At 44.0% G+C, this 11,757-nt stretch overlaps 1 protein-coding gene across 1 annotated transcript; it reads right to left on the bottom strand.

The window, feature by feature from the left end:
* Positions 1 to 3,745: 3,745 nt before the first annotated feature.
* KCNE4 (potassium voltage-gated channel subfamily E regulatory subunit 4) lies at positions 3,746 to 4,894 on the bottom strand. Its single transcript, XM_052636066.1, has 2 exons — positions 4,833 to 4,894; positions 3,746 to 4,278 (listed from the first exon to the last, which is right to left on the bottom strand). The coding sequence occupies exon 2, from the start codon at positions 4,250 to 4,252 to the stop codon at positions 3,746 to 3,748; it is 507 nt and encodes a 168-aa protein (XP_052492026.1). The 5' UTR covers positions 4,253 to 4,278; positions 4,833 to 4,894.
* Positions 4,895 to 11,757: the final 6,863 nt, after the last annotated feature.

The following is an 11,757-nucleotide window of genomic DNA, read 5'->3' as shown; positions in this document are numbered from 1 at the left end:
CCTGCTCCACGACCCATGATACTGCCTATGATTTCCTCCAACAAGGTGCCTAGATTCTGGAAGAGACGATTCAGCAAATGTATGCTCTAAACCTAAGGTATTCATTGCACTGTAAGCTCCGTGTCCTGTCCATTCCACAATGTCTAGGGTCGGAGCAGCATTTTACAGGATGATAAATGACCCTTCTTCAGCTGAGCCCTGAAAGTGCATGCCTGACCACAAAACCCTCCAATTGCAGTTCTGAAATGTACCATGGGATCGACTTTCCAACCAGAATCACAGGCCAAGAGCACTCACTCCTTGGCCCAGCTTCAGCCCTTCCCAGTAGTTTTGATCCTGTGATTCTGCCCGTGGAAGAAATCTTTTTTTCTCGCAGCATCCTTGTCTGACTTTGACGTACAAAGGTGTAATTAGAACAGCATGGAACAAGCAAGACGATCCATTTACCTCATCCCTAACATTTAAGTGCTTTAAAATATGGTTCTAATATCCTAGGTGCATGAGGCCAAATTCCCTTCTCAGTTTCTCACATGCATGAGTAAATCCACACAGACTAAACCCCTTGGGTCTTAGGTTCTGCTTAGAAGTTTTTTGTTGTTTTTTTTTTTAAAGAAAACAAATATTCCATTAAAACGACACAGTGTACTCCGCATATTTTTAGGACAATTAGAGTTTAGAATTCCCTCTTCTTCCGCCCACGGTAAAAGCTTCTTTCCTTAACTGTTTCCTCCCCAGGAATGACATTAAGCTGGAATCCACTGAAGGGCTTCCTTGTCTTTTAAAATAATCTTCTCATCTTACATTGTCAAAGTACCCGCAGGTGGACTGAGACACTTGTTGTACTTTGACAAGGATCCAGGCTCCCCTGTACCTTAGCCAGATATATCCTTTAGGGAGACAGTTATTTGTGAACCTAAGGGAAGCATTTACTTCAAACAGAAAAGACAAACACCTTGCACGAAACAGAGAAACAGAAAAGTCAGGCCATGCTCTACCATCTGCATAATTTAAGACAGGTCACTGGTTTGGGTAATTTTTATTTAGCCTTTCTGCTTATGTAAATACAAATTTAAGGGAGATAGGCTGGCTGTGCTCAACCTGGACCAGAGCTAAAGTAAGACCCCAGGGGAGGAAACTAGACAATCAGTCTTCATGAGGGGCAGGGGTAGGTGGTACTAGGAGAGGAAGGAGGACCAACCCCAACTCATGGCCTGTGTGCTTGGGTATGTTCTTAAGTTTGTGTCTATATAAAAATCTCCCTCCCCATTATGTATGTGTCCATATGAATGTATATACAACATCTATATACAGCAGCTCCCTGCCCATTTGTCTGTGCTGTTGCGGCCATGTGTGGATATTTGTCCAGCCAACGTGTAATCAAAGGTTTTCTTGCAACCAGGTTTGGAGCAACATCTTCACAACAGTCACTATGTCATTCCGTGTTCAAGTCCCAAGGCCCCATGACCACCAAATTTAGAAACTGAAGTGGATGTAAGACCCACGTGCAGCCTGCTTCTTATTCACTGCAAAGAATGGAAAAGGTTTCCTTCAAAGGGAGGAAGACCCCAGCCCTGCTCACTCTATGATTTAGGCAGAAAGAAGATATGCTTTCATGTGAGTCTGGCTTGAAAGCTGACCCGGATTCAGAGATGGCTTGGAAAAATGCATCTGGGATGTCTTAGAAACTAGGAGTTATATTAAAGAAGCAAAGAGAGAACTCATAACTTCCATAGGGAAAATGTGTTTTTTTATTTAAATTAAAAAAAAATATCGTGAAAATTACAAACTGTTAAATACAGAAGACAATTTTATACAACTTAATAGAATAAGAAGGAAGTATATACATCACTTTTTAATAGGCGCAGATAGACTTGCACCAAACTTCAGGATTAAGCAATGGAAAATGTGACAACGCACATGTCCGTCGCAGTAAAGTTTCAGAATTCAAGTGATTCCAGGCAAGGGGCCAAACTCAACTTGGCTTCTTTCACCTTAGACAGCCCCCTTTGGAGTAAATCCACACTCTGAATTTTAAAGTGAACGGAGGGCCCTTTTTCCTCCCTAAACATAAATTTCCTCTAGCGCTATGTTAAGGCGAACTGATAAACCAGTCCCTACACTGTTAACCCTTCCATGGGAACAGTAGTTACTGCTGTCTCCAGTCCAGGGAGATTGTGTTTGTTTGAAAAAAAAGTTTTATGTTTTTACTAGAATTAAATTTGACCTTTTGGTGTGTTTCTCTTGCTCCTTGTCTTCGAGAGCTCAAAGAGTCTGCTGCAAAGTGACTAACCACAGGAATACAGGGAGACATTAGCACGCATTCCTGAGTCTTTTCTCTTAGATGTCTCATTCCCTGAACCGGAGTGTTAACAGTCCACCACCCAGACAACTCGGCGGAGTAAAATATGGGATCTGCCTCTTGGATTCACTGCTGGGAAAGTGACAGCAGAGGATGGTGGGTGAGCCGCCCTGGATCTCCCAGTTACACGTGTTCTCTATCTCCAGCTGCTCCTTTAAGTAAGCAGATCCTTTCGCAGACTACTGGCCAGCGAGAAAATATTCTGTCCCAGCTTCCTCACACCAGGCCATGTAGGATTCATCACAGAGTCTTAAAATCTAAAGACATCCTCCCAGCCCCCTGGGGACCTAGATGATCAGGAGTCTCAGGAAGGCAGTAAGTCTGTGGATGACATGCGCAGGACCATACAGCATATCAGAGTCTGGGCTTGGGATTCACAAACAGAGGACCCCCAACTCTGCACAATCTCGCCAGAGTATGCCCTTCTAAGTCTCAGCTACGTGACCGAATGCCATGTCGTGGAGGCCCACAGTATATCTTTTCCCAGCTCAGAAAACTGGGCTGGGAATAAAAAGCAGCAGCAGAGCTAACAGTGGCTTGGTTCAACCCCACCATCACCCCTTCTGGAAAGATCAGGAATATTCCCTGCACAGCCATTCGGAGTGCAGGTTAGATTCTGGGGAAACCCTTCAAAAAAAAACAATGTCACACCAGCACATGATGCTGGATGGTCCCAAGTCAGAGTTCAAGGTCACAGGTTAGACAAAAGGTCAAGTAGCAGATTATTCTTATCATCTCAGCTCATGTTGACCGGTTTAAAAGTCGCCTGGTTTTCTCCTTACAGTAGGCAAATAGACCACGTAGAGATCTCCAGCTTCCCCTCCAACAAATATCCCCCTGCTCTATCCAGAAAGACCCCCTAAAAGAAGCTCTGTAACCTGCCGTGAACTAATGTCACAGGTTCACATTAAAGGCTCTTACAGCGAATCAGATCTAGAAGAACAAAGCTCTGGGCAAATTAGCAAACCGAAACTAGTCCCTTGGGACGCCCTAAGCCTTCCGCAGCCCTGGGAGTAGGCAGATGCTGCAGGAGTTACCCGGGGCATCCCCTGAGAGTACAATCGCAAGGACATCCCACCTGCCGAGTTCCACACGGAACCCCGCCCGCCAGGACCCAATGAAAGGTACACACCGCGTGTCTTCAGGGCTGTTTCAGCTGCAGGTCTACACCACAGGCGTGCAGCGGACTCCAGGCTGCAGCTGGCCCTGTCTGAGCCTTGACCCCCACCACCACCACCACCCCACCCCACCCCCCATTCAGGGGCTTGCCGCGGGTCCCTTAGAAGTGGCAGTTGCCCTGCAAAAGTGAAACCCGACACGGAAAGTGTCCTTCCTCGATCTAAGGGTGCTGGTTCATAGGGTCACCTCCAGAGGGTCCTAGGGGTGCTAGGAATTCTGATGGATGTTCTCCGAGGACCCTTCGCTGCTTTCATTGAGGGGGGTCTCAGAAGTCTCCCCCAGCTCATCGTCTGCCCCCTCCTCCTGGATGGTGAGGTGCACATCGGGCGAGGAGGACTCAGAGCTCACGCTGTCACCCTCCATGGAGCAGAGGGTGCAGGATAGGGCAGGAGCCACGCTCTCCTGCAACACATTCAGCATCGTGGGCGCCTGCACCGACCTCAGGCCGGACAGCGTGGCCAGCGGCTTCATGGCCTCCCCCCAGAGCCGCTCCTCGTCCCTGTACAGCAGCAGGAGGCTGGCTTTCTTCTCCCGCCTCTTGGATTTCATGTAGCCCAGCGTGATCCCAATCAAGAAAATGCCGTAGAAGGACATGACCACCAGAACGTAGAAGTATTCGTTGCCGTGGCCGCTGCCAGACACGGGGGACTCGAGGGGGGCGCTGGGGGCTGCGGTGCCAGCGTCGGTGCTGTTCAGAGGCTCCATCTTCAGCATTGAAGCTCAGCTCACACCGCCAGGAGCTGGGGAGAAAGCTGCAGGTTAGGACTCTCCCACCCGACCGCAGTTACAGGAAAGAGGGCAGCACCAGGTTTGTGGAACTACAGGATCAGAAAGGTTTACAGCTGCTGCCTGGAGAAGTAACCCTAAGTCCCTCCTAGCGGTTAACAGGGGTCAGCTATGACGGGCTGGGGTGCGCGGGGAAAGGGGCACCGGGAGGTGGGAGGAAATGAAAAGACTCATTTTTTTACATGTCCATCAAATTTTCATTTCATAAAGTGAACATGTGAAAAGCTTTGCTTCAGTCATTTTAAAATCAAAAAAAAAAAAAAAAAAAAAAGTCCCTTTAAGACAGGGGTGCAGAGAGAAAAGAAATAAGGTCTGAATCTTTGGGAAACTTTTTGAGCTGATGGAGCAGAAAAAAAGAAAGTTTACATTTCGCTGCCAAGCATCAACCTATTTTTAATTCAAGACAAAACTGCCTTAGAAAAAAGGAAAGGAAGAGAAAACTGCATCTACAAATTGCCGGGAGTAGCCTTTCATATGTTTCTGAAGCAAAATGGCATTGCTGACTTACCAAAAGCTGGCGAATTTGTCCCAAGTCCTGAATTCCTAAATGGTCAAGTCCGAGAGCCTTTTTCTTCCTGCGTGTGGGGCTCCGCACTCTGACAATTCTGCTGCTGCTCTTGGGATATATAGTCAAGAAATGCATCGTCACGTGTTCTGGGAGGAAAATTTACAACAGAGGTTGGTCGTGGCAGAGTGAACAGTGAACTCACAGCACAGCAGTTCAACTCACTGAACTTTGCAGCTGTGAAAAGAAAAAGACTGGGAAGTGGGAAGAGCGTCCCACCCCCCAGCACCCAGCCAAAGTTTTCAGGTGGCCATGAAAAAGGAGGAAAGAATGTGCCCAGTTGGAACTGTTCCCCCCAGATTCACTCCCACTGAAAATTAGTTCATGCTTCCTCTCCCTCTGGGGAAATAACTGTGATGTCTATACAGGTTTTAAAAGACAGAAAGTCAAATACCCTAATTTAGATAAAAGACAGTTAGAGGCAAGTGCAGGATTTACTATCAAGGAACCAGGGCTTAAGTTTCAGCTCTTCCACTGACTATGCAAATGTAATAAATCCTCCCCGAGCCTTTCCACTCCTCAGATTCCTGAACTGTAAAATTGTTGGACGTTGGGGGCTTCAGTAGGTAAAATTATATGAACTGTGTGAGTTTTTGAGTCCCTGTCAGCTTGATCACTCTAAGACTTAAGGCTGGAGAGTGTGGGTTTGCACTTTAAAAACACTGACAGGTTCTGTCTTCTGCATCATAATCTCATAACACTCATAAATCTATTTTTTTAACAATAATGAATATATATCTTCCAGATGCTTTTCAACAGGCTATGTGAAGTGGAAACAGTTTACAAAGCAAGATACTTACTGTGGACAAATTTTTCTCCGGTTCTAGGGCACGTAACTGCTCCTCCAGAGCGTCACACAGAGACCATTCACACATCACTTTGCTGTCAAGGGAGGAGCAGGTCAGGGGAGGAGCAGGAATTCTTCTGATGAGCAACCGAGCACAAGTTCAAGCTTTTGAAACCTAGCAGACCCTGGGTTAAAATGGTCACAGAGATCAAAATTGCCAAAGGAATTGAAGACTTTGCTGTCTGTCCTTCCTCTCCCCAGGATGCTTACTTATTCTAAGAGGCTCTCATCCTAAACTGAAATAAACCTAAAGGGATTCCCTGCACCCTCTCCCCTCCCCCCACACCCATTGTTCTGCAGCCTGTGAATTGCAGCCAGACTATTGTGGGAAATCAACTCTAGAGAAAACATCTCTTGTGGTCTTGCTGTTGTTAAATTGAAGCTGAAGGGAAACATGGTACCTTCCCTCTGCTCCAGCTGGAAGCTGGAGATATATATATATATCCCAGGCACTGGGACTTTCACTGCTGCCACTGGTTTAATGCCTGGCTCTAATTCTATTTGGACACCTGTGGAAAGAGCAGAATGGTGAGCGTATGCTCTGTTTTCCCCACTGGTCTACTCACCCTGTGGTTTGATCTGTGCTCACCCATAAGTCTTCAGCTAACTCTCAAGTATCAACAGGCTGACCGTTCCAACTCCAAGATCTTCCATACACAGGAACTTGGCTCACATCCACAAGGACATCCTCACAGTTACATCTACTTCAAAAGCTCCACAGCTTCCTTGGCCAAGGCAGACATGGCCTCCTCAACCTGTACTTGTCATAAGTACCTGAAGGCTTTCTCCTTCAACTATGCTTACAGTGGTTTGCCAGGGACACAAGAACAAGAGAGACCCATAAGAGTGTTGCCTGTTGATTGTTGATGCCAGTAGTGATGCTTATGTACCTTGGGATGTATGAGATAAGTAATCACCCAGGGATGGCCAAACATTGCAAACTGGAAGCTTTAAGACACGGAGAGGCAATTGAGGGGAGGGTTACCAGATTTACACAGCAAGGAAGTACAAAGTCTGGTGCCAGCAAGCCAAACAAAGACTGCAGTTTCAAACAAGATAAATCTTCAAAATCAAGCCAACAGTCCCGAAACGGTAAAACCAAGAAAAGACGTGGATGAATCTAGAATGACGTCCAAAGGATAGAGCAATCCAGAGACACAGGAAGAACAAAATCCATTGCAGATGTCAGGAAGGAACAACCCAGATGAATTTCTCCTGGACGCCTGCTTGGTGGCCCTGCTTCTGCTGGGACCCTAGGATGACTCCTGCATATGTTTCTCCTACAGTTAAATGATGCAAGCACAGCCCTTAGTGCCATATGCTCAGTCTATGCTTTTTGTTGTCATTGTTGAGAGGGTTACCAACAGCTTCAGGTTGCTTCCTAATGGACACATGCTTGTCTCTGTATTTTTCATCATTGCTCTCTTCTCTCCCACCAAGAATGGAATTTATATGAAGTGCTTGCAACCTCGTAACACAAGTTTCAGTCTTCCCTCCAGCCCTCACTCATAACAATATTATGAGAATTATGGCTGTGAATAATGACATAAACAGTAAGGGAAGAAGGGAAAGCATATAGAAAGTGCACTCTATCAGGGAGAGGATGGGGAGGACACAAGAATTATTGATTACATCTACTTTATACCACAGTATCAAGAAGACAGCAATATTAAATAAACAAATCCATTTTGCAAATATCTTCTCCAAGTCTGTGGCTTCCCATTTTCTTAGCAGGATTTCTCTGAATAACAAACATTTCTTAACATGCATGAGTCCAACTTATAAGATTTGTGCTTTCTGTTTTCTAAAAAAAAATTGGTATAACCCAAGGTTACAAAAATTTTCTCCTGTTTTTCTCCTCAAAGTTTAAAGTTGTAGCTCTTACATTTAGGTTTATGATCCATTTCAAGTTATTTTGTGGACATGATGCAAGGTATGAATCAAAGTTTATTTTCTTTTTTTTATATGGATGCCCAGTTGCTCCAGCACCACTGGTTGAAAACACCACCCTTTTCCCATTGAATTATATTGGGACTTTTGTCAAAAATTAATTAACCATTTAGTTGGTCTACTTCTGAGTTCTTTAGTCTGTTCTTTGGATCTATCCTTGCATCCGTGCTGTACTCCTATAATAAATCCGTTTTGAACTGGGATTTTTCATGAGTCTAAGATACGCTGCAGCCCATCCCTAGGTGAGTGTCTGTTGTGAACGAGGCATTGGGAGAGACTTTGCTTACTTCAACCCTGTGTAGTAAGTGTCAGTATAACTGTTCCATAAATAAGGAAACTGAAGGTCAGAGGCACTAAGTAAATTGCTCAAGACCACCTCATTAGTAGTAGAGTCAGGGGGCTTCCCTGGAGGCTCAGTGGTAAAGAATCTGCCTGCCAGTGTAGGAGATGAGGGTTCAACCCCTGGTCCAGGAAGATCCCACATGTTGTGGAGCAACAAGGCCCATGCACCACAACTGCTGTGCCCGGGCTCTAGAGCCCTTGAGCCACAGCTACGGAAGTCCATGCACCGTAGAGCCCACGCTCTGCACCAGAAGCCACGGCAATGGGAGGGCTTCATACCATAAGTAGACAGTAGCCTCCACTTTCTACAACCAGAGAAAAGCCTGTGCAGCAATGAAGACCCATCACAGCCAAAACAAATAAATTATATATATATATATATATATAAGCATTAGAATCAGGATTTGAACCCAGATCTCCACAATTATAGAACCCATTCTCTGTCTACTCTTCTTTGCTTCATTCAATGGGAACGAAGAGAAGAACTGAGAAAGAGTGGAAAATCAAAGAAAGATATTTTTTCAACTCCTTTTGAGTCTTCATAAAACTTTTTAAAAAGTGAATTCCTCTGACTCAGTGCAATCCCTATCAAATTACCAATGGCATTTTTCACAGAACTAAAACAAAAAATTCCACAACTCATGTGGAACTACAAAGGAGTCTGATTAGCCAAAGCAATCTTAAGAAAGAAGAATGGAGCTGGAGGAATCAATCTTCGTAACTTCAGACTATACTATAAAGCTACAGTCATAAAGACAGTATTCTACTGGCACAAAAACAGAAATATAGACCAATGGAACAAGATAGAAAGCCCAGTGATAAACCCATGCACCTATGGGCAACTTACCCTTGACAAAGAAGGCAAAATATACAGTGAGGAAAAGACAGTTTCTTCAACCTGTGGCTCTGGGAGAACTGGACAGCTACATGTAAAAGAATAAAATTAGAACAGTTCCTAACACCATACACAAAGATAAACCTAAAATGGATTAAAGACCTAAATGTAAGACCAGAAACTATGAAACGCTGAGATGAAAACATGGGCAGAACACTGTATGATATAAATCACAGCAAGATCCTCTATGACCTACCTCCCAGAGTAATGGAAATAAAAACAAAAATAACCAAGTGGGACCTAATTAAACTTAAAAGCTTTTGCACAGCAAAGGAAGTTATAAACAAGGTGAAAAGACAACCCTTAGAATGAGAGAAATAACAGCAAATGAAACAACTGACAAAGGATTAATTTCCAAAATATACAAGCAGTTTATAAGCTCAATACCAGAATAACAAACAACCCAATCAAAAAGTGGGCAAAGACCTAATCAGACATTTCTCCAAAGAAGACATACAGATGGCTAATAAACATACGAAAAGATGTTTGACATCACTCGTTACTAGAGAAATACAATTCAAAACTATAATGAAATATCACCTCTCACTGGTCAGAATGGCCACCATCAAAAAATCCTCAAATAGTAAATGCTGGAGAGGGTGTGGAGAAAAGGGGCCTTCTTGCACTGTTGATGGGAATATAAATTGATACAACCATTATGGAATACAGTATGGAGATTACTTTAAAAACTAGGAATAAAACTATTATATGGCCCAGCAATCCTACTACTAGGCCCATACCCTGAGGAAACCATAACTGATAAAGACACATGTACCCCAACGTTCATTGCAGCACTATTTACAATAGCTAGGACATGGAAGCAACCTCGATGTCCATTGACAAATGAATGGATAAAGAAGCTGTGATACATATATACAATGGGATATTACTCAGCCATAAAAAGGAATGCATTTGAGTCCGTTATAATGAGGTGGGTGAACCTAGAGTCTGTTATATAGAATGAAGTAAGTCAGAAAGAGAAAAACAAATATCATATATTAGCACATATATATGGAATCTAGAAAGATGGTACTGATGAACTTATTTGCAGGGCAGCAATGGAGACGTAGACATAGAGAACAGACTCATGGGCACAAGCGTTGTGGGAAGGAGAGGCTGGGATGAATGAAGAGAGTAGCATGGAAACACAGACACTATCATATGTAAAGCAGATAGCCAATGGGAATTTGCCATATGACTCAGGGAACTCAAACTGGGGCTCCTGTAACAACCTAAATGGGTGGAAATGGTGGGAGGTGGGAGGGAGGATCAAGAGGAAGGGGCCATATGTATACCTATGAATTATCCATGTTGATGTATGGCAGAAGCCAACACAATATTGTAAAGCAATTATCCTTCAATTAGAAACATTTTTTTAAGTGAACTCCTAGATGGCCAGATACTCAAAATTAAACGCAAACATGCAATGATAAAAAGTTTCCTCCAATTCTGTGAGGCTACACTAACCTTGGCATGTTCTGGAAGTTATCATTGAGTTAACAATACCTTTATCCTATATCCATATTTTCCATAGTGAAATGATTTCCCTTTTGTTTATATATACTGTAATTTCTAGTCTTGTTTTGATTTTTTTTTTTCCCCAACTCCATCCTCACACACAACTTTCTCCAGAGCTCTGAGTTTTTAAATTTCCTGGTAACGTCATTTTCACCAGATGACCCAGGGGTCCCTGACCACACATCTCTGAAATCATGTTAGCAGCTTCTGTGACTAAACAAACTCTGTGCTGGGATAATAGCCCAGCGGTGGATCTCATCAGATTAAACGTAAGTCTGGAGTCCAGAGATCTGACCCAGTTCAGCCCCACCCGTGCTACGTGACTGGCTCAGTTGCATAATTTCTCTGTGTTTCAGTTTTAGCCCCCTTAGGCATGTCAAGAGTAGGATAATTAATTGTCTTAAGATACTCAAAAATGTCCCATAATCCATGTGGCTGTCCCCATCCTGAGTAGACAGTAACGAACAGAGCAGAACAAGATGTGAGATAACAGGGCTGCTGGGCTGGTGGAGTGTTACAGAATGAAACTCTCAGAGCCCACCCTCATTTTGCTTTTCCCAGAAACCCTTTCTGAAAAACTCTGCCTGGGAAATCTTGCTATGGTCATTCCTTCTAATGCCCTGAGTCACCCTCCCTAGCCACATATTTTCTAGCGTTTCTAGCACTTGAAGAAAAACAGGACTGGGTGTCTTCTAGTATTTGAGAAGACCTCCAGGGCTTCCTGGTGACTCGGTGGTAAAGAATTTGCCTACTAATGCAGGAGACACAGGTTCGATTCCTGGTCTGGGAAGATCCCGCATGCCATATGGAGCAACTAAGCCTGTGCACCACAACTACTGAGTCTGGGCTCTAGAGCCCAGGGACTGCAACTACTGAGCCCATGCACCACAACTCCTGAAGCCTGAGTGCCCTAGACCCCACACTCCACAACTAGAGGTTAGCCCCCGCCCACCAAAACTAGAGAAAAGCCTGTGCAGCAACAAAGACCCAGCACAGTCATAAATAAAGAAAATGATAATACAATGCTTAAAAAAAAAAAAGACCTTCAGACTCTCCTCAAATACCAGCTATGCCTGAGGGTCTTGAGGCTGTAAGCAGTCCTGCTTGGACCTCACCCAAAAGAGACTGAGATGAAAGAACCCAAAACACCTAAAAGTCAAGAGTGTCTGGTAAATTTGCCATTAATGTGCCTTTGCTATTCAATGTTCAGACTTTTTTTCCCACCTGATATTTATTTAACACATACTTGCCTAAAATGTCTGAGAAACTGCTCTATGGACTTTACAAATTGTGTCTTATTTAATCTTCCTGAAACT

This window comes from Budorcas taxicolor, chromosome 2 (assembly GCF_023091745.1).
Source record: "Budorcas taxicolor isolate Tak-1 chromosome 2, Takin1.1, whole genome shotgun sequence".
In the NCBI taxonomy this organism is placed as follows: domain Eukaryota; kingdom Metazoa; phylum Chordata; class Mammalia; order Artiodactyla; family Bovidae; genus Budorcas; species Budorcas taxicolor.
The sequence above is the reverse complement of the archived record's forward strand: the minus strand, read 5'-3'. Positions and strand labels throughout refer to the sequence as shown.

Bases quoted from the DNA above. Each gene is read 5' to 3' on its own strand.
- KCNE4 (XM_052636066.1), bottom strand. From the start codon at position 4,252: ATGCTGAAGATGGAGCCTCTGAACAGCACCGACGCTGGCACCGCAGCC.